The sequence below is a fragment of the Aphelocoma coerulescens genome, chromosome 9 (genome assembly GCF_041296385.1).
Source record: "Aphelocoma coerulescens isolate FSJ_1873_10779 chromosome 9, UR_Acoe_1.0, whole genome shotgun sequence".
Taxonomy (NCBI): Eukaryota; Metazoa; Chordata; class Aves; order Passeriformes; family Corvidae; genus Aphelocoma; species Aphelocoma coerulescens.
The window spans coordinates 16,320,307-16,344,087 of NC_091023.1; the positions used below are offsets into that span (position 1 = coordinate 16,320,307).

Genomic DNA, 23,781 nt, shown 5'->3' on the forward strand with positions numbered 1-23,781 from the left:
GCATGATGGCAAGTTAAACAGTTTCCTCCAAACAAACATTGCATGCTGGCAATTCGTGTCCTGGAGTGAAGAGCAGAGGCAGACACTAGAGGGAGGATCGACTCACAGACTGAGCTTTTGCCAGAGCAAATTCCTTGGAGTGTGGCTTCACCAAGGAGACGGTTCAAGTGGCATGCTGCAAGAGCCTGCTGGACTCCCTGGCACTCAGGCTTGCAAATCACTGTCTGGACTGAAGGAAGATGGAATCTGGAATTGAGAGTGAGCAAGACAAGACTCTGCTCTCTGAAAGGCCGCTCAGGGGAAACCATACCTGCTAAATCCAAACACACCCATTCCAGGACAGATTCGGCTCTGTTACCCACAGGTACTGCAGTATGCTTTACCAGCAGCTCTGCACAGGAGCACTGGTAAAAATAACCAATACTTAATGGTTTGTTTACTTCAGTCAGTTCTGATTTTTTTATGTCTGGACATTGCAGCGCTTTGGCATCACTGCATTAGAAAGGACAGAGCTCCATAATACACAGACCTGATGGAAACACACACCTAAATTACAGGCCCAATTTCAAATAAATCATAGCCTTTCCAGAATAATTGTCTTCGGCAGTTCAAACTGACAAATAACTATGCAAGTTTACAAGCAAGCAGTAGGACTACATGGAAAGGAACACAGTCATGGTACCTCCCACCTTGCCGGGTTTTCCAAGAGCCCTCACTCAGCTTTCAGATGTTTGTTGATATTCATGTCCAGTCTCCAAACAGCAGGGTTTGGAAGAGGACAAGCAAAGAAAGCTAACTCCTTCACCTGAAGATCTTTGCAGGCTGAACTGCAACTAGGTAGAAAATTAGGACATGGAAAACCTGAGCTGTACAGTGCAGGATGTCTTTGTGGTCCTGGATAGATCACTCAAGCTTAGAACCAGAAAAAGCAGGGCTAGAAAACATTCCTGGCTCTGCCCATGTCTAGATCTCAACTATTCTTAAGAGATGTTTGTCCCATGTGTCCTTGAAGGCTTCCAGCAATGGAGATCCATGATCTAAACAAACTCCATTTAAACTGACTGGGGTCAGATCTCCACCTGCAATACGGAGGCAGTGCTGCTGCCTTTTCCATAGACTTGCTGTTTACCAAGAAGGTTTATGGAGGCAGAGACTTTGATTCACTGACACACCACAATGAAAGGTTATTACAGTGGGATCTCCAGATGCCGCTTGGGCAGCAAAGGGTGAAAGCAGCAAGCAGTTCACCAAGGAGGTGGTGGAGTACAGTTGAAAGAAAAGAGACGAATGCTCTAAACACTGGATGTAACTTGCCAGTACCCATCTACACTTGACTGCAAATGAGGAAGATTCTACAAAGATGTCATTCTTTCCTTATAAGCCATTTCTGCTAACTTGCAAAGGCAGTAAGCTTTGGGATATGTTCTATAGGGAAAGCTCAACACACAACTAAAAGCCATTGCTAAATGACTTTGCCATCCCCTCTACTGTAGTATGATCCATAAGTGGATCTATAGCCAGGAGCCATAAAATCCCATTAGTCCTGCAGAAAGGGAGACTATTTTCTTCCAAAGAATATACAGTTGGTCAGTGGAATTCACCCCATGAGGCAAGAAATTCACTGAATGGTAGCAGCTGGTCCTTCACAGTATCATCTTTTCAGTCACTAAGAACTCTCCATTTCCCATGGTACAGTTTTTCTGGCTTGTACATGTCAAATCAATGCTTAGTCCATACAATCAAAATACAAAAAATGCCTCTAATTATAAAAACACAAGTCAGAGACAAGACTACAATTTATGTTGTTATGGCTGCCAACACACACAGGAGGAAAGATCTGGATTGTAGCAAGCCATCACAAACGTCTCACGCAAGCCCAGGTGTGGAGGAGGAGTCATCACCTAACATGGACACATTTTTAAACAGGGGCCATGAAAAGGAATGAAAAGTGATCCATACCTAACAAAACTTTGCACCACCAGGACTTCAGTGAATAGTTAATCAGCACTTCATGCCCAATCTTCCAACACAGATGTATCTATTAAAATGCTGTCCAGCACTATGATACTTTTCCAAAAATATCCCCCTCATGACACTGTTCTCATTGTAGCATCAAGTTGCTTTACCTCCACAATCCATAGCTGGTCTTCCTCTAAAGCAACACTCTAGTCAGTTTTCTGGAAAGTCAATTACACCAAGGTATTTTGGTCTCAGAATCCATCACCAAGGTGAGCCCAGTGCAATTCTTGGCAGGGCTCACTCTCATGTCTTCCAAGAACACTATGAATTTTGCCTCTTACAGGCTTGGTTTGCAGACTTCTTGTCCTGTCCTTGTTGGACAGCAAGATGAATTGGCCCTGTCTTCTTTAATATGAGCCTCTGGGTCTCCACAGAGGAGTTCCTGTAAAGAATTACCTCATCATCTCATGGTACACTTTCTCCCCTTTCTTTATAATTCCAGTTTAGAAAGGAGGTTATTGACCTCTGCTGACTCCTCCACCCACCCACCCACCCCTGCAAAGGAACCTTTTCCCCTGCCTCGTGACAAAATAAAAGGCATGACCCATCCCCCTGTAAGTGCTGGTAGGCCACTGAAAAAACAGATGCAGTCTTCCAGAGGGTCAGCTAAGTTCAGCTGTCCCAGTTCTGACAGAACCTGCTTCATCGACATATTCTCTCACACACGATTTTTCATCTCCTAGACTCAGACTCCTGGAAGCTCAAGGTGCAGCTTATGCAATAGCATCCCATCCTCCTCTATCTATGCCCTGACTGCACAAGAGCATTTACCACTCAAAGTAGTAGAGTTGAGCTTATGGCCGCCACTCCTCCTCCACCTTCCGTCTCTATTTTTTATATCAGCTGTTGCTGGGTGTTATCAATAGAAAGGGCTGTTACACTCTTAAGGGATTTACTAATTTTTCACTTTTACAAATGATCAGTTTACCAGACATAACAGATTTCCCTTGCCATGATTTTTTTTTCCCAAGGAATTACCAACCAGGTGCAGACTAGCAAAATTAACAATGCAATAATCAATAGGAACAAAACACACTTGTGAGCGAGCCAAAACTCTGGACCTGTTTTGTGGCTGCTACACCCATTGACCACTTCTGTTGAGGGTAAGAAATACCCTGGGCTGAGCCTGCTGCTGCCTGGCACAGCCCAGCTCCATCTCTGTGCTACGGGAGCTGAGCCTTAATGCTTTTCGATCCATGGGTCACAGGTTCAGCTCCCTGCTGCCGATGACTCACACAGGAGCCCCGAACTAAAACTAGCAACACCAGCTTTTTTCTAGGAGAGGATTGAAGAGCAGCATTGATCTCAATGAAATATTTCGAGGGCAGAAAAATTCCACCACGCAAAGAGTGCGTGACTTCTCTTTAGTTTATTTTATATTTTTGTTCCAGTTGTCATTTTGAATTCAAACTCTTTGGAAAGCAGGCATAATAGTCTTAATGATCCCATTGAGCAGTTTAAATTCAAATTGTGGAGCACTTGCAATACCATGCTGGCAGCACTTTCCATAAATTACTCTCAAATTCAATACATTGCTTGACAAAAACAAGAATAAAGGGCTTTTTACTTTAAAAAGAAGAAAACTTGTATCATAAAAAAAAAATCTTTAAATTATAGTTTCTCTTTTCTGGTCCAATTTAAATTGTTACATAGTTGCTAAATTAGTGCTGTAATCCCTGCTTACAAATTGCAGAATTATTTTTAAAAATAGATGTAGTTTTACTGCAGAGAACAACCTTACACTTTAAACCCTATGTACTGCAGGAAGCTGCTCTTGCACAGCTTTCAACCAAGCACACTCACGTGCACACACAGTGGGGTTTACAATACCAGTCCCATTGAAGCCAATAGCAGTCTCACCAGAGATTTCAATGAGCACAAATTGAGTTAACACTGACATTTTAGAATGATTAGCAAATTTAAGCTTTCCCAGGATGCTCCATGGCACCAGTGGCTCTAGTTTACCATTTCTTAAAACATTAGCATTTCTTTTGTATTCTGTTCCTGTGTTTCTGTTGTTTTCCTATTGAACTACAATAGTTCTGTACTATAGTACTGATAGGCCAGGAAGTTAGAAGATTGTAAGAGAAAAAAACCCCTCTAAGAAATACTTTTTTCTGCTCACAAAACAAGTAATGGGGGGGCTGGCGGGGGGGGGGAGGGGGAAGGGAGGAAATAAAAGGTGGAGCACTATGATCCCAAGTTTAAAGCTGGGGAACAGCAATAATCAGGGCATGACTTCTATGCATAATTCTTCCTCCTTCGAGCACTTCCACAGCTTTAGTACTATGGAAAGATGAACTTCACCTGCAAAAAATCCTTGTAAGTGATCTTCAGGGATGGGTTTAAGACCAGGTCCTTAATATCTCACAGTGCTCAGCAGAAACAGAAAACCTTGATCCCTGGGTCTCCACAGGGCACTGCAGAGCACAACCACCATCTCCCCTGCTCTAGCTTGACAGACATGAGAGTTTCTTTCTTTTCCTTCAATCATTCACCATTTCTAGCCCACCACTTCTCTTTCATCTGACCCTGGCTATTTCTGCTTTCCTGTACCCTTCCCAGTCCCACCATGGTCCTCTCCTCAGGTGGGTCACATTAACTTGGACACAACAGAATAAACTTTCAGAGGCCAGAAGCATCTGCAAGATGCTTTCTGCATTACCTTATTAGTTAATGCTTTCTGCATTAACTGCAGGAGCTCAGCCCTTCCCAGCCTCACCTGAGAGTATACATCTCCAGCTGCCAACCACCAGACTGCAAGCAGAGGGGATAAAGAATGGAGGAAAATTTCCACGTCCTGGAGAAAGTTATCTGGACATCAAAGAACACCCCATTCACAAAACAGCAGCATCACTCTTGCCAGACTGGTGTGTCTGGTTAACCTTGTGTTCAGTCCTTATGATAACACGGTATTTGGACAGCAGACAACTGGCACTGCTTGAACATCTTGCTCTTCAGTCTTTTATAATAACAGTCCCACTGATATTACTCTAAGCCTTTTCCCTGCTCTAAGTCCAGTGCTAAAACCTCTTCAACTACTTAGAGGAAGCAAACCAAATGTTCTTTTATCAGTAATTTGCCCTGTAAGGGAGGGGAAAAATATCCTGATAACATAGTGCAGACACAGCATTCATCACGTGCACAGCAGTGCACGGCTTACACTGGAAACCATATCATGGTATTTCAGATGTTAACTTGACTGTCATAATGACTGGGAAACATCTGTCTCCTATTAACACTTTAGTTTTTACAGTTGCTTTTAGTTCAGCAGAAGTCTCTTAATGGAGAAGACTGGTACTCTTTTAGAAATAACATCAATAATGAAAGAATCCTTGGATGCAGAGCAAAACCAGCAAACACATTGGCAACAGAACTCGCTGCACTCAGAAAATGTAACAGGAAATGGTACTGATGGGCTTTTGGGTGGGAGGATTTTTGTGTGAAAGAAATTAACTCTGGTACTCAAATTCCCATTAAGAAAAATATTTCTTTTCAAACAGGTGATCAATTTCCTTAGATGTTAATTCAGACTTTTGGGGAATTTCATCTTAATTCGATCACTGATAAATAAAACCAGAAACAAAAACAACAAAGAAAACCCCTTCTGCAGGCTATTTAGGCTTGGTACTGACTAACCAGTAATTAAATACAGCTCTTGACAGTAATCTTAATTATGGCTTCACTACACCACAACTAAGAAGAGTCACACAACAAACTGAGAAGATTAACCAATTCTAATTGTTGAAAAAATTTGTTTTTGTTTTTGTGCATAGTTTTTATGTGCATAAGGCCACAAGTCACACCAGTGAATTATTAAAAAATAATCAAAGACTTCAAGAATTTATATATCACAGCTAGGCAAGTGTTAATTTTTTTTTTTTTTTATATATAAACGAAGCTTCTATGGCTTGCATAACAGGTCAAGAGTTTTCGACTTGGGAAAATAGGGATGTGTGGTAGAAATCAGTGTGAATTAGGTAAACCAGGAAACAAGTTTCACTGAATTACTCACACTTACAACAGCTGAGAACCCTGTTTTCTCAGCTAGCCACTGCCATGAATTAGCTATGCAGTCTTGGGCCAGTCACACCTGCTGCACATTCCAGGGGAATTCTGATCCAGAGGAATCTGAGTCAAGGTATTCCCATCCTATTGACTTTCTACAGATCTAGGGTTCCTAGTATCCAAGCTATTTTCTGATACAGGGACTTTGGGAAACACCTCCGCCCCTCCCCCCCCCCCCCCCCCCAAAAAAAAAAGAACCACCCCAAAACCAAGCAACCAACAAGAAACAGAAAAAAAAAAAAAAAAAAACAAAACCAAAACCAAACAAAAATAATCAGAGGCCACATTTCAGCAGAATCCTTATGGCTAGACAGGCTAGGTTTTAAGCAGGTCATTAACTCTCAGAGTTCAGTATAACTGCATCACACATCTAAAGGCATCTAAAGACAAAAGCAGTCAGACTGTGCCTCATCAATTTAAGGGTCTCATTCATCTGCAGGAACAACTTGCAAGCCTAGCTCAAAGCCTCAGTATACTTAGGCATTCATTATCCTACTGAAACCAATGCAGGCTTCATTCCACTGAAAAATCAATGAGACATATGCTCTAGGACACAAATTCCTCAGGCCTAAAGCCAGTGGCATGGCAAAAGCCTAGATCCCTTGCAGATCTGGCTTTCAACAGAGCAGAGTCCTGAGCTTTCTGAGAGGCACTGAGACATAGGCTCCCAACATTTGTTTCTTCCACATTTAAGAGTTTAATGTGTGCTTGGGTTTTTGCTTTTTTCTTTACTTCATCAGACTGCCAGATTCCTGCTTCCCATTTTCCACTCACAGTACCAGCTGTCCAGCTACACATATGTAGCCCCATCAGCATTGCCATCCTTTCCCCTGCATGTACAGCAGCAGATGGATCCAGACATGTTTTGGGTTAACTCCATAACCATGTTTTTGTGGACTGCATGGATAAACATTTAAAGGCCCCTTCTGGTTATATAAAAGGAAGCTATTAAACGTTTACTCTTTCCTCTGTACTCAGAGCTGCAAAGCCGTATCACAGAACATACAAACGCAGATGCAACCAGGCAATTATCGTTCCTTTATCCCTTAAATAGATAGAAGATAAATTTGAAAGAAAATGAGGAACAGAATCCTTCTCCCTTTCCTTTTTTATCCTTTTATCTCCCAATGTAGGAAGTTTACTGAACCTTTGCCAACAATTCACTCAGGCTAATGAAGTGTATAAGTAATGGGATTAAATAATCTTAAACCATTACTACAGTGGCTAATGCAGATGTTTTCCCAAACTGAAGCAGATGAGTGGTGTAGAATGTGTGCTTGATTTAAAAAAGAAGAAAAGAAAGTATCAATCTGCAAGCAGATGAAGTCAATTCCAGCCTGAAGTCAATGAAATGTTTAATTCCAGTTACATAAAGTTGCTCCAATTATATTATGAATGCACCTTCCTAAAGTCTTCAGTGCTTTGCACGTGGTTAAACTTGCCACAAAATGAAACTTAAATTTTTTATGGCGCAATCATTTTAGTGCAAACAAAAATAGAAATTATTTAAAAGGTACATATTCCACCAAAAGACCGTTTAGCTTTTAAAAGCAAATTAACAAGGCCCATCTATCACTGCCATTGTAAATAAGACACAATCCTCCCTTTTTATATTCGGTATTTCAGTAACAATCTCACTGTGAAGGCTCTGTAGAAATAAAAAGAACAATGAGATACTGGTGGCATTTCAGAAATATTATCGTATTATTGCTCTAATTATCACTGAAATGCCAGAAATGTCAAGAAAAACATCAATTTTTACTTTCGGAGGTGTAAATCCAAGTCTAGAAGGGTCTCAGGTCCAGTGTTTGTACAAACTCAAGAGAAAGATCTGTCAGTGCTTTGAGAACACTCCAGTGCTTTTCTTACTTTAAGTTACAAGGATAATCCTAATATACTGGATGCTAAGGTCAGACCAAGGTAAGGCCTCAGGCACATGATGGGATGTTTCTTTAATTTGCATCTGTGCAACTGGTTCCAGCTACTGTTATGGGAGCCTCTTAAAATGTGCAGCTCCTCAGAGCAACTGTTAATTGTTTGCTTTAAGACCTTGTTGGAGGCACATAATTTTACAGTAACATAAACTTCAGAAGATATCTAATCCAAAGACCCTTAGTTTCTTAGTTTCTTTCTTAGAAAGTCTCCCATTAAGCAAGGAAAAAGTCTTGATTTTAGAAGTTTCAGTGCTTTCTTGCATCCCACCTCCTTAATCTTAGTGGGCACCACAGTCTGCAACCATTTTGGTATCAGGTTTCTCAACACAGAAAGCTGACAATCACACTACTGCTAGAAAATGACTGCATAGTCTCCTCCTTACAGAGATGAAACAATCACAAAACCCAGCTCTTTCTCCTGCTGTGTCCACTTCATTTCAGAGTCAGGTCAGACCAGGAAATGGAATTCGCCCACTACACTCAAAAGACCAGAGTTCTTCTGAAGACCATGAAAAAACCTGGTGCTCATGGTACTACCACAGGGTTGTTGGATTTTTAACTGTAAGGCAACCCCACAGCAATGAAAGAAATAAATGTTTCCAATGTCTGTGCATTAAAATCAGGGCACAAAAAGAACGGTTACTCACAATGTAGCAGGGTTCACAGTAAGCTTTCTTCTCCACAGCGTAGAAAGGCTGTCCCCTCAGCTTGTTGTTGCACATTATGCAGGTGAAACACTCCACGTGGAAGACTTGGTCCATGGCTGTGCAACCGGTGCCTTCTCCAACAACATTCTCCCCGCAGCGGGCACAGCGTCCTGTCACCAGAGGGAAATGACAGGAGTCAAAGCAAGACCCTTGTTTCAGCTGCTGAGGAGGTCCCTCCACTCACCCATGGCTACTGATGGGTGAGGGAGACACAGCAGCTCAGTCCACAGAAAACCAGTTTGTGTCACTGCTGGCAAAGATCCAGTGCCACTGGAAGGCACTCTGGTGCTGGTCCATATGAAAAGATCTAGAAAGGACTGAAACTGGCTCCCAAGACAGCAATCATGTCAGTTGTGCTGCTGCAAGCCAGCAATCATTGTAAGGATCCTTAGCTCCAGATACAAACCACTCAGCTATCATCTAACCCAGGTATATAGTCATCCTCAGCTCCTCAGTTAGATAGGATAAACCTCTGCCTTAAGCCTTGCTTCTACATGAAAAGATTTTGTGGTAGGAAGCCTCATAAAGCTGACTGGTGGCAGCACAATTTAAAGAGAAGTTTTTGCTTATACAGCTTAAACCAATTCTCTCAATGGAGCCAATTACTTTTTTTCCTGTTCAAAGATTAATACAGATTAACACACCGTGTCTATTTAAAGCACAGAAACTATTCCTAAAGAAACTAATATGTGGATACTTTATTCTTAACATCCTTCAAGAAAGGTGTATCAGAAACTGCTGGTAAAGACTCAAAGTACAGATAAACCTTAAGAGCTGTCTGTTTCTGAACAAGGTCCTTAATGTCACATACAAACACATAACAAGAAGTCTGCAAACACACACACGTACAAAAGGCTTGCTGCCTTGCTCAGATTGTTGCTAAAGATGTTATGTGGCAGATAGATTTAAAGTGAAGACAAGATTTTCTCAGATCATGGGAAAAACATTTCCCTAGGCAAGACTGTAGTGCAGAGATAATGGAAGAGGTGGGTGGAAGGCACACCTTTGCCATTTTTCTCTGCCATTGGAGTTCTAGAAAATGGAGATAGCCCATAAAGGTCTGATGTCCTTACACAACAATCCATGTTGAAAATGGAAGGCATTAAGGACGACGTCAGCCACCCTACACAAGAGAACCCCACCAAAGGTAACAGAACAACTCTGATCTGGGGCATTGCCCCACTCAAAATGGTACTCCAGTGTAAAAATAACTTCTGGGCCTTGCAGCCTTGGGGCCCTGCACTTCTTGAAGGCTTCATGGGTGGAGTGGTGTGGTTAGTGAGGGTGGGAAGGGAAACAAAAGCTCAGGTACAAGCAGGAAGGCAGACTGAGTTCAATACAGAATTTTTCATTAAGGCATATAGAAACAATATGCACCTGATAATAATTACATAATACAGCAACAATACAATGTTCTCTCATACCATGGTCTATGTTTATTGGCCTTTTCGTGCAAATACTGCACAACTTCCTACAGGGACTTAGACCTTTCCTCTCATGCCTAGAGCAGGACTGCTGCCCTTCACTGTGCACTGTCAAAGTCCTCACACTCATGACTTCTTTCCTGCCCGTCCCAGACTCCAACAAGCTACATTCAGGGAAAAAAGTATGTAAGCTACTTTTGAATCCCTCAGGATGTGTCAGTATGATATATATACACATTTGAGATATATTAAGAAAGCTTGGAAAAGAACCCAGATCATTACGATTTGCTTCAATGGCATAACCGTAGTTGGCTTTCTACAGGACAGACAGTTCCTGACTCAAACAGCTCCCAGCCTGAGCAATGTGGAGGGAGAAGTCACCAGATGAATCCAGATAAGTCTGGAAATCCCCCAAATGGAATGAATAATGCTGCATTTAAACTTTACTTTCCTTAGCATTTGTTATTAGGGTTTTGATTGTCACTGTTGTGCTTTAATCACTCCACTGTAACACTTCTAGGGAGGACTCAGTTTTTATGAGCAGAAAAAGAATTCAGGTTTCCCAGCATGGTAGTGAGGCTACATAGCACAGGAGAAGAATGGAAAAAACCATGAGGGTTAAGAAGAAAAAAAACCCAAACCCACTGGAGGGAACCACAGGAGCAAGCAGCGCACTGGGAAAGAGGCAGAAGACACCTCCTGTGTACCATGGGAGAGCCCTGCTCAGCCCTGCGTGTGGACAGCACGGAGCTGCTCCAGGGCCTTCTCCAAACATCTCGTGTAGCTGGGCTGTAATACGAAGAGACGTCTGGGGAGCAGTTAATATCTCCTCTATATAAAACATGAAATTGAAAGCCATTAGTGTATTACTTTACACAGTGTTTTTCCAGAGGGAATATTCAGCTGAAGAATTTATTTTCCCTAGTGTGCCATTCTGTGATCATCCGGTATTATTTTTATGAGGCATTTGGACATGGAATAATGTAGTGTCTATGCAAACACTTCTCAGCTTTCTTTGTTAACATCTGAGCAGAACATGTGGGAATCTTTTCTTCCCCTCCTCCTCTTCTCACATTCATAATTTAGCCAGCTCTTGTGTGCTTCAGCATTTATCTTCCTCTTTGACCAAGGCATCTCTCCATTTGCTGAAGAAGCTGTCTACGTGGAGACCATACTTCTGTCTGTACTTGTGCCAGGAGACCTGTGTCTGTTTCCTAACTCAAATAATCTCTGACAAGTCACTTGGTGCCTTTGTACCTCTGTTCCCTCTTTGAGCAATGGGCATAAAGACATCTTCTCTGCCTCCCAAAGGTGCCCTGAGGCGACATTCCTCCATAGCTCTGAGGTATTCCCCAACTACACTGCTGGTGGTCAGATACAAACCAAAGAGTAGCACAGCACAAGTCTTGGCCAACTTCTCCCCTTTAAGTTGATTTCCTGAGGCTTTCCTTCCTCTTTCTGGGTTTTTCCACAGAAGATTCCCACTGAGGCAGTGACAGACTTAACCTGTCTACATTTATGAGAAGCCCAGTTTCTGCTATTAAGTACACAGACAGAAATACTTCTATAAACTCTCACACAGGAAAGCTTAAAGAAAGCTTCCTTTTTTATAAGTTTGTATACAAATTATAACACGGTGGCCTTGAGCAAACCATGTTTTTCATGAGACATGGCCACTCCAGTGAGAATCAAAACACAAGTTCTGTGCCTAGCAACTGACTCACTCACCCAAAAGGTAAAAGCAAATAAGCCAAAATATTCAAATTTGAGAGCTTTCAGTTGGGTGGCTGGATCCGCCTAAAGGCATATGGGCAAATACACAATCGATCTGGTTTGCAGCAATGTGACCGACTGGAGACTGCACCTTCTGCAGACCTTGGTGCAATCTGGGAACTCACAAGACTTCTGCAAAAGCCTGTCTCTTCTCCCAACTCCGGCAACTCGCTCAAATGTAGCTGGAAATGGCTATTAGTTTCAAGTGTTGGTGAGGGAGGAACTGACAAGCAGACAGGCACATGCACACAGGCACTGCAATTGCACAAGCTTCATTTCCTTAGAAAACCAGAAAAACCCCACTAAAAACAATGTATCTATCATTATGTCTGATAAAAACAAAACAAAGGTCTGCTTTTCCTGTGTGCCAGTTACCAACAGCGAAGGTATTTGTGGTTGGGCTCACCACAATTAAGTGCCCACACATGTTCCCCATTTTAATATTTTCACACTGGCTCAAATAACCCAGTCCGTTGTGTGCAGAATGCTCATGAGTGAACACAGAACAAGTTGCACTGCTTATTGGGAAAGAAGTAGCAAAGGCAAAGTTTGCAAGACTCAAGAACAAACAGATTGCACAAAAAAGATTACACAAATAATCTAAGAGAAAAATAGCAGGCAGTGTATTACAGTAGAAACACAGAACAACGTGACCCATTTGCTTCCCACAGAGACAAACAGCATTTAAAAGGCAGCTTAAAGACAAAGGACAAAATTAGCTCTAAACTGCATGAAGATGAAACTATGTCATTTCAACATTCTTCTTTTGCCCCTCCAGCCCTTTTTAGATCCTTTTTCAAGATCGTTTCAGCAAAACTAGAAGGAGATATGTTGGCAGCAAGCCTGGGAGACCGGAGTCCTCTATTTTTGTGTGGAAGAGGTTCATAACCTTGGCCGTGCTGTGACCTTCCTTCAGCCCAGCCCAGCTGCCACATGTTGGTCTTACCTTGGGGGGACATACAGAAGTGCCCACAGAGGCTTCCCTGCTGAAAATGCCATCATTAGTGAGTGAATCACATGGAAACACTTCAGCAGCTGAAAGGATACATCAGCTACTATACTCTTTTCTGAAACCTCCTCACTGTCTTCTGTTATGTAAAAAATTTGAAATATTGTGAATCTGAAGGAAGAGGGGGAAGGGAGGAGCTCATAATCCGCACAATGCTAACTTTTTGTTATCTCATTACTGTTATCACATGGTTTTTGCCCATACCACCACAGATCCTGGCTGCTCCGATTATGGAACAGATCCATTCTGCTGGGTATTGGAGAAACACAGAATTCAAAGAAGGGCCCAACTGCAGGAGTTTACAACCTAATACAAGCAATAACCACAGGGTAGTGATAGGAAATAGAAGGAAACAATCAGACAAAACCAGTCAGCAAGGGAAGCTGTGGTGTCAGCACTCTACATGTTTTACTGTTGACAAGGAGTCTGTAGACAGCACAGCAAAGGAAAAGGTGAAGGAAGAATTTGAAAGAGGACCCAGAGGGAGTTTAAAGGAAGTTTAATGGAATGCTTCTGAGGAAAGGACAAAGATAACACAAAAGAGAATGTAAGTGCTTGAAGATTGAACATAGACGCCCTTCAGATGGGAAGGATGAGTTGGTATGTCACTAGAGAATACGAGCGGAAAAAGGGCGGGAATAGGTCATTACAGGTCATGCAGGTAAAGACATGAAGCTTCTGTTTGATATGAGGCAGAAATGAAACCAGAGGAGAGATGTTTAGGAGTTGGATTTGATGATCCTTGAGGGCCTTTCCAACTCAGGATATTCTATGACTCTACGACTAAGAGGCAGGAATGATCTGGCCTAAGTTACAAGCCAGAGAGTCATTTCTGCAGCTAGTTGAGCCTGAATAGAGAGAAACTGCATTTTTTGAAAAGCTTGTTGCAGAGATTCAAGGTCACTGGAGCTTGGATGCAGGTTTTAACTGTGAAGATGAATAGGAAAGGCCATACTCTGAGCTGTTACTCAGTAAGATTCTTAAGATTTGGCCAGAAACTGGGCACGATCCGGAGATAAGGAATTAGGCACAGGGTATCCAACCTTATCTGGGACATGTGTCAGTTTTAAACGTCAGATGGGGAACGTGTGAGCCAATGGAACAAATGTCCACCACCGAAGATGGATGATGGAGTAGGTATATGTCGTACTAATGCTTATGGCATAATATACTGATAGCAATCACACTCGAGCCAAAGACAAAGGCAATGTAACTCCAAGCAGCTGGCTTGAGATGCTCCTGCTTGCACATCCAGGGACTTCAGTAACCTTTTCTAGGCTACAGCATTATTTTTCTGTCATACCTACTTAGACACTAAGGCATTGGCAGCACCAATGTGATGTACAGTGCCTAACACAGACAATTCAGGCAGTAACTACAGAGGCCAAGAGCCGAGAAATAGAAAGAAAATGTGCAAACCTCTCCACTAAAGGCTTAAATTCATGAATTCAAAGCATGCATTCTATGCAGAGAAGAGATAGGGGATAATTTTCTGATAAAAGCATCAAAGTAGGGAGGTTCTGCATTTGCTGAAATGTAGGGAAAAAGCGTTGATATCTGAAAAAGCTCAGCACGATGGAAAAAACTGTTTCCCACCTAACTGTACTGTGGGAATACACCACAAGGTCATATCCTCGGTGCCTATCAATTACACAATTTCCCTTGATCACCTAAGTGTATTCCCCAGTTCTCACTGCAGCCCTGATACACAATGCAAGAAAGAACTAAAAAAATACAGCATGCTGCCTTTTCAAAACTGTACCAAGAACATTTTTAGAATACATAAATACATTGAACAAAATATCTCACTGAAAGTTCCCCTGGCAGCCTCAAGACACCCAGTATTTCCGTTGCATTATTTTTCTAATCATCTCTGTTTAGAGTTCGCCAGCGAATGCATTTTAGAGATTCATGACACATTCTGCTTTTGGATGGCTTTGAATCAGCTGGCAGTAAATGTGGAAAAATCATTATTCCTAATGAAGAAATATTGATGACAGAACAGCATTTCGAGGACAACGTTGACCATAAGTCAACAATGTAACAAGACTTCCCCCTCTCTCCCTCCTCTTTCCTAGTGACTTTTATCCAAGGGTTTTCAAGCATTTTCCAAGCACATGGGATTCCTCAGGACACCTGTGTCAGACAGGCACAATTACTCCACTTTAAAGGGATACAAGAGCACAAATTGATTATTATGATAACAGTGTAACAGCAAATCTTAACTTAGTACACACCAATCAAGTTAAGTCTCAATGTTCTCAGTGTGCAACTCAGAAGCACCCAAGAGATCCTGGGTTCTTCGATTCATCCAAAGGCAATAAAAGAGGACTCTCTGATCCACAAGGGAAGGTCTATTCCTTTCCTACAGTGCATGGGAGGTATGTGTATAACTGATTATGCTAGACAAAGATGTGTTGATCGTATTTGTCCCAGAGTAATTCTGACATTTTGGCACTTGGGGCACTGCAATAATGGTACAAAGGGAAACCCAAACACATTTTGTGCATTTTGTAGAAAATGGTATTATTTAGCTCATCTTACCCTTGCCTTCCTTACCTACCGTTCTCTTGCTTTTGAACTCAAGACTTTGCACTGAGTGCAAAGCCCTTGGCAATGGTTTATTGTGCCAGGATCCAAGCTTGAAGTATCACCATTTGACAGTAGCAGGCTGTATGCATCAGCTGTCTTACACAGCCTTTGGACACGAGACAGATCAATCTTAATTCCCTCTTCTTCAGCAGACGTCAGAAAACACAATCTTTCACAGTAAACACAGCTTCATGCTGCAATGTGTGCCTGAAACACTTCATAAATTAAATCCAAGGCCGTGATTTAATTACTGTGTCCTGGTTGTTCTGCTTTAACTGTGTTGCACTTATACTCCAGATGTACAGGTCCCTGCAGTGACCTACTTGTCATTTGTACTGTACAGCACTGTGCAGTAGCTGCACTCTCGTGTTGTTTGCATCCCTTTCCTCTGACCACAATACAACTTCATACTCTCACTTTGCTTGGCTGTAAAAACCTGACACATTCTCAGTATGCCCCGGAGGTCCCATTCCACACCACAGAGCAAACACACTGCAACTGTGCAGGCTCACTCTGCCAACACTTTACCTTTTCAAACATTTCTTCATGCTGTTCATCACAAGATTACTGTCCCAACTGACCTCTGGCCCTCACAGTGAACCTTTCCAACACCCCAGGGAAGGTAGAGGACTGTTAGGACACCCAACATGCAGGCAGGGAACTTGAGACCCACACAGGTTAAATAACTCTCCAAGGGTCACACAAGAAGTTTCTGATGGAGCCAGGAACTGAAACCGTATCTTCTCAATCACAGTCTGGTTTCTTTAACCACAAGGCCATTTCTGAAAAGGCCTGATGGTGAGAAGGGCTTGTGGCATAAAACTCAGTTTCAGAGGGAGCTTCCAGCACCCGTCTTGCTGAAATCCCCTCCCCAGGAGGAGGAATGTGCTCCTTGTGTGGACCGTGGCATCACTCTCTGGCAGCCTGGCTGAGCCACATAGCAACTGAGCACATGGAGTTCTGTGCCTCTGCTACTGTCCTCTGTTTAATGACAGAGAAAGAAAGGTCTCTGTTTCCTTCAGCATCTGTGTGGTGGTGATCCTTTACACATCTACATCAGCTTTTCCTCAACATCCTGGGACACAAGACAATTTAACTTGTTTCTGTTGTAAAGCAATTACAATTAGAGGTACCTCCCCAAATTACTGCAGCCACAATGCATCAGTGCCACAACATGGAGAGGATCGCTCCTGATTTTCCCACAAAACTATAAAAATTCAGGTTGAACAGGATCTTGAGAAGACATGGAAACTATCTTACTGCTTCGAAGGCAGCATCAACTCTCTCTACTGTATTCTTGACAGATAATTGTTTAACCTGCTCCTAAAAACCTCCAGCAACTGAGATTTCACCAACTACTCAGACAAAAAAATCTCAGTGAGTAGCTAACCAAATCACTAGTGAGCCTTTCCGCCATCCAGCCACAATGCCCCTCGCAGCAAGCCAAGCCAATGCCTTTTTGCTCTGTTCATGATGGACATAAAGAAAACAGATAGGCTCGGGTGGGCCTACACCAATTGTACAGGATCGAATGGAAGATGCCCCCCTCGCAGGCAGGCGTGTCCCTGAGCCCCACACATCGGTGAGGTACCAGTCCCCAAGCTGGATGATGTGCAGTGAGCGTGCCAGCCCAGTGGGGGTCAGTGATGCTCTACAATATTTAAGGTCCCAGACACCTTTTTTGCAGCATGATTCGCCTTTTTTTTTTTTTTTTTCTCTTGTTGTTGTTGTTACATTGTGTCAACTTTTTGGCACGTGTTTTACCATGTGCAAACGGCTTGAAATAGAGCCCCGCTAACATCTGGAGATAAAAAAAAAAAAAAGAGGGTGAAAAGAAGAGTGGGAGAGAGGAAACATTCCTCCCTTTGCTAAACGATCAAGGAAATGCAAGGGAGAGAGTAAAATGTACTCTATTTCCCTTAGAAATGTTTCCTTTAATGCCGATGAAAGCTGCCAGATGACAGAGACTACGGCTGTATATCCACTGAGGAGCCGGGCTCGGGAAGCAGAGGAACGAGCTGTTAGCGCAGCTCTGCCAGGACGGGGGTGTCCCTGGCAGCCACAGCAATTCCTCCTCCAGCCCCTGTCTCGGCCGGGCTCTCCAACGCGGCAAAGGCGGTGCCGTGTCCCAGGGTGTGTGCTGGGCACTCCCTGCTACCTGCTTCCCCTCCCTACTGCTCCCAGCCTGGGCTGAACTAGGCACGGCTATGGTAAAGGAAAGTAGCTTTAAACTGCAAGTGTAGAGTTGGATTGAAAGAAGTAACAGTTCATAATTATTCGTTTTAATTAAAAGCGCATTCGTGTTCGGGGGCAAGAGTTTCAAAGCACCGATTTACACAAAAAACCCCAGCCAAGAAATACTTAACTAAGGAGTGCAATCATTTCATTTGGTAAAAAAAAAATTTAAAAAATCATACTTTTACAGAAGTCCCTCACATGCCTGTGCCATTACTCCTCTCCTTCAGAGCAAACTGATTGCCTACAGTAAGTTAAAAAAGCAAGAGACATAGAAACCACTTTTTTCTTTTTTTTCAAAATAAAAATTGGGCAAAATTCATAAAGGCTGTAAGAAAGTGGGCCTTTCCCATGCTTTCAAAAGCTGAGAAACCTCTTATTTTATTGTATTTTATTTTCACAGGAAAGTGAGAGTTTCTAAACAAAAAATGACTCTTCTCCTTGGAACACATCACTAACGTCAAAATCTTATTTTTTAGTGAGATGTTACCAATACCTGGCATCCAGGGAACAACCTCAGCAGCTCTCTGCTAAAGCCCTGGTGAAGGTGAGGCTACCAGCCAAATCCTAGTGGGGCTGACAGGAAACCTCTCTGTGGGCAATTTATCCCAAATTCTGTGAAGGTTTACCCCTCCTAGGAAGGACCTTAGCAAGGGAAACAGTTGCTGGCTGAGCAGTAGACCAGACAAATTTTGGCAGTTTTGGTGATCCCAACTGCAACAACCACTGAGCCACTCCCTTCGCACTCGCAGTTGCAAAGCCATGTTGCACGATAAACCCTGGACAGTGAAAACACCAAATATATGATGGCACACAAGGTGAGCAACCATGCTTGTATGAATCTCCTGCACGGAAAGGAAGGCAGGATACCAGGCAGAAATCACTCCTCCTCCTACCCTCATCAAGGGCCACGAGCAGGGGGGCATTTCCTGAGCTATCCCCTGACACAATAGGTTCGTTCTGTAATGCACCAAATTTCAGGATCCTCTTTTGGAAAGCCACAAAAAATACCTTGTCATTACTGGGGGTGCCAGTGGCGGCAGCCCCAGGCAGCAGCTGTGTGGGCCAGCTCTGCCCAGCACATCTGGGTCCCCTGGCAGGTGTCTCTCCGAGCATGCTGTCCCAGCCTGCCCCCTCCCCGACTCAGGAGATCAGCCTTGCTGGTACAGCAGTGCAGGGTGATTTCAGGGGCTGCTGAACCTGACCCCGTCCATAAGCGATGGCTGTAACACAGAGCAGAGCTGGGGGCCAGATGAGCTGCTCCCCTCAGAGGCTTGGTGCTCGCTGTGCACCAAGTGGGTTCACGCAGCTTCTCCCAGCCACTCCTCCAGCTGGGGAGGACCAGCAACTGGCTGTCCACAGGCTCACGCTGCTGCTCAGTGCAAGCACACCTTAAACATAGATCAAATTCTCCTGAGCTTTCAGCTTTCTTACAGAGCTGAACCAAGAGTGCAGTCAGAAGGGACTTGCACTGATATAGACAGCAGTCTTTATGTCTAGGCCAAAAATTGAGTTATCTTTTACCACATTCCCAAAGGACTGTGGTTGGGTTTGCCACTTCCAGCATGAAAGCAGGCTCAAGGAGCTCAAGCAATGGGGCACAGCTCTGGGATGTTAGGTGCAGGACAAACACAGAGCAAACAATGTCCCTTTTCAAAAAGAGTTTAATCTCCAGCTGGGTCCATGTTGCACAAGGGCACTTCAAACCACTTCTGCCCCCCTGCCCAGCCAATCCATTTCATAAGCCCAGGACAGGCACCATCAGTGTGTTGAGCAGACTCAAGTCCAGCCAAAAATCACATCCACGGCTGGGCATGAATGACACAATTCACTCTTCCATAGCCTGACTGTGCTCCAGCTGGTATTTGGCAGCTTTTCTCTGCCTCGTGGCATCACTGGGAAGGCAATGGCATGAACCGATTTTTACCAAAGGCTCTGTTCAGTGGTGAAGATGAAATTGCCTGAGTAATGACAAAGTTTTGAGACGGAGATGCTTCCTGTGCTATTGGCTCTGGCCTACCAACCTGGAATGCTTCCTGCATGCTTGCCTGGGGAAAAACATCTGACAAAACCCAAAAAACAGGGAGGAAACTTATCTCCCCACTGCCAAAAGTGAAAAAAAAAAGAACAAAAAAGTGAGGAAAGGTTGGATCTGACAAAGAGTAGTGTCCTGAACAAATGGCAGCTCTCACAGGCCCAACAACGTTAAGGCCTGAGGTTTTCAAAGGTGCCTGGCTGTATTAGAAGATGTCACACCAAATTTCAACCAACACCTCATTTATTAAAGGTCTTTTGAAAACCCTGCCTTTCACAATCCGGCACCAGCCCAAAGCTTCCTTGCTGTTTTGAAACACGCGCTGTCTGTGTGTTGACAGCAGCCCTGCCATAAATCACATCCCTCAGCCACTGGAAACCACCTCACCTGTAGGCCCAGCATCCACTGTTCCTTGCAATGAATTCCATCACTCCAAATTTCTCAGTAGCTGGAATCAACTAATGCTAGTTTTTTTCCTCATTAAAGCAACCTACTGGACAGAGGTTTCCTTCTTCACCCCAAAATCTGAGACCTTTCCAACCAGGTACAAGGAAGGTCCAATATTTGTTTACTCTCTTGGACAAGAAACAGGAACTTTACAACCTGGGATGAAGAAGCACTCTGATTCTACAGGGGACATTCAATGTTTGCTCCTATTCAGAATAACCACATATGTCATAACCTTAAAATGTGACATTGGTATTGATAGCAAAAGTCCTTTTAAAATGTCATTTGATGTTGGTGACACAGTATTTATTAGACTGATGTAATTAAGCAATAACTACAATTCTGCTCCTCCTGTGGGTCATGGGACCTGCTTTTACTGGCCAGGGTAGATGGAAAGTAATACTGATAATTCTCTAATTTCAAAAATAACCTCCCAGTGGCACATGCTTCATCTGGAGTCCATGATGGAGCACTGTAATCAAGTATCCACAGATCATTACTCTCACCTGATTGCCACATTCTCAGAGCTTGCTGCATAAGGATATCAAAGTTTTCTTGCTTGGCCTCCATTACAGGTGAATTAGTGCAAAATATGAGATACTTATTTATAACAATTATTATTTTATTTAAAGAAAGTATGTGGAAATCCATCTGCACAATTGAATGTGTCACTCTCACACATCCTACAGCTTTTGATTCAAAATTAGCAAGGCTTAAAAAATAGTAAGTTAAAAAAAACACCCTAAAGCCAAGCTCTTTAGTGGAACTAAGTCTGATCTGTTTGAGGTGGTGGTCTAGGGCCTGTTGACTAACAGTAGGAGACACCAGAATTGTGAGTACTGATCCATATTTATCATGAATACAGTCCTGACATGTCACCTTAAATCCTCTATGAGGAGGCTCTGATGTTGACCAGCATCTACAAAGACATGCTCAAAATACTACTCATCACACTTCTAAGATGGAAGGTTCTTCCTGAATTGGCTTCCATGCTAAGGGCACCAATCCCTGTCTCCTGAATTATTCACACAATTCATGACTTGAAAATTTTGTGCCAACGGAAACTGAAACCCCAAAAGCTTTCCGTTCTTATGACAGAGCTGAACCAATTGGAAAAGACTGATTCAATATCCAGAGCTCATGATGAGTTCTGCCAGTCCAATGTCCTTGAGCGGGCATTAGAAAAGGCCATCATCATCAGAGATTGTAAGTGTTTGCCAAAAACTTGGTGTTGGAAAATGTCCTGAACATGCCATACCAATGACAGCAACTCTGTATGAGTGAAGCTGGCAAATCGTTGTGCTCTGAACTTTCATGGTGCTCTTAACTGGTTTCCTACATTCATGGGAGTTCACTGTGAAAACAGTAACAGTATCCAATCCTCATTAAGCACTTTGATGTGACAGTAGGGAAAACTGATGGACTTGTTTACATGTGATAATGGAATAATTTGAAATCCACTAGACCTCCAAATTTAGATCTGACGTACACGTAGGGACAGTTTATACCAAGCCTGATTTTAGCTGATGTAAACTTAGTCAACTTCTTTTGAATTTTATGACCAACACCAGAAAGCCAACACTGGTTTAAGTCAGTTGGTTTCTATTTGCACATAAAATGATGCAGCCTTATTATGTTGACAAAGTCAGATGTGATCAGTAGGCTATTATTCACACCCCAGCATAGGAAAAAGTGTGGGAGACTTTTGTCCCAGCGAAAAGCTACAACTTACAAAAACCTTCAGAACAGAACCGCAGAAACGTGAGATTCAATGCAACCTTTTGAGACTTCAAACGTTTTGGAAATTGCTTTCATAGTTTTCCATTGTTCTAAACATCCCCTCTGCAGCCTCTGCACAGACGAGGACCTACAAAACCAAATGCATTATGTAGCTTGCGGGAAGTCTACAACCATGTTGTAGACTAGATGACTCCAGAAGAATTCAAGATAAGCTTCAGATCCACGTCCAAACATTAGAACACCTGCAAAACAGTCTAAATTCCAGTACTGCTTCATGAGAAAGTCAAAGGAACCTCTCCGTAGCAAAAAAGAGAGAGACTGCCATTTTGGAAATCACAGACTAAAGAACTTCTTTTCATGCAGATGAGCCCTGTCTGAGTTAAGAAGGGTCACCATGCAATATTCCCACCTAAGAGTGACACAAAATTAGTAAATTGCCATGGGGAAACAATATTAATATCTCACTTTTCAGTCTTACGTGTGCTGCATATTGTTCTGTTCTCCCCTGTCCCCAGAGCACAAGAATGAAGCATCTGCACACACTGATGTCCGAAGAGTTTAGGCAGTATTTACTCAGCCAGACCTCTAGCCAAGCTGATGTCAGTTGGGGCATCTTCTCGTCAACCTATTGAGATGTGAGCCACTACGTGTCACAATTAGACCATGCTCCAAAACATCATCCTGTGGAATGTTTGTTCTTCTGAACAAATTGTTCTGCAATTTCTCTAGGCTAGAACAGCTCTTGTAATCAGACATTTGCCGGATGCACACCATTCCTACTTGCTGCATAACAGCTGTTATTCATAGTACCAGGACTTCTGTCACTTAAAAAGGACTCAAGGCCACAGGTCAGCCACCTTGTCTTCCCTGAAAGTTGTGCTGCAAAGGGCAATAGGCAGCAAGACTGTGTGTGCACACCTTGCAATTGTACAAAACAGAAGGAAGTGGAGTCTGGTGGACTTGAAACAGTTATGGCTCCTCACCCAATGTCCTGCTGTAATCAGAACAAAGAAATAACAGAAAACCCACCAAGATCCCAAGACTAATTGGCTTTCCATGAACTATTGTTTTTGTTTAAAAGACCAAGCCACACTTAGATCAATGGGCCTTACAAACAAAAAGCCCTTTACTCATGAGCAGGCATGACCAGAGCTAGCTCAGGGCACAGATCCCCAACCCCAGAGCAGCAATGTCCCTCTGCCATAAGTTTGGGGGTGGCCTCTTTTCCAAAGCCTGTCTTTTACCCTCCTGATGAAGCTCCTAAAACTTGCATTATCAGTGTGGTTTTTTGCCTAAGCCCTCAAAAAAAGTATGTGACTCTTCCCTGTGTGAGTGAACAGAGCAGTTTCCATTCCTCACTCAATCTAGAGAGTGACAAGCTTTCACTAGGAACTGGCCATGTAACTGACACAGACCTTCTGGCTCTCCTCAGCCACCCTTCTGACAGAGGAGATGGCAATGCACCAGCTGTGCACATCTGCAGTGCACACACTCCACTTCCTTCACCTTTTGAATTCTGCCTGTGAAGAAACAGTAGAAATAAATCTGACCATGAGCAACCTCCATTTTTCACTCCCCTCCCCTTCTTGTTGCCTTGCATGGAAATTGAATATACACAGAATAAGAGGTGATAGTGGTTTTAGCATCAGTAGTGGCCTAATGGAACTACACAAGCACAGCACACTGAAGCCTGTGCTTTGCCATTTTATCTTTAGAAGAAGAAAATGTTTTTAGGTATCTACAGCTAAACAATGGAGTTTTTTAATGTCCCACCCAAACGTCCACTGTTACTGTAGCT

At 43.0% G+C, this 23,781-nt stretch overlaps 1 protein-coding gene across 31 annotated transcripts in view; it reads right to left on the bottom strand.

Annotated features, from left to right (window-relative positions):
* The window catches only part of LPP (LIM domain containing preferred translocation partner in lipoma), a 332,937-nt gene that overhangs the window by 49,295 nt on the left and 259,861 nt on the right, over window positions 1–23,781 (bottom strand). For all 31 annotated transcript variants that reach the window (XM_069024202.1, XM_069024217.1, XM_069024216.1 and 28 more), the window contains one exon: window positions 8,669–8,838. In XM_069024202.1, coding sequence (XP_068880303.1) covers window positions 8,669–8,838 — 170 coding nt within the window. The remainder of the gene's footprint in view (window positions 1–8,668; window positions 8,839–23,781) is intronic.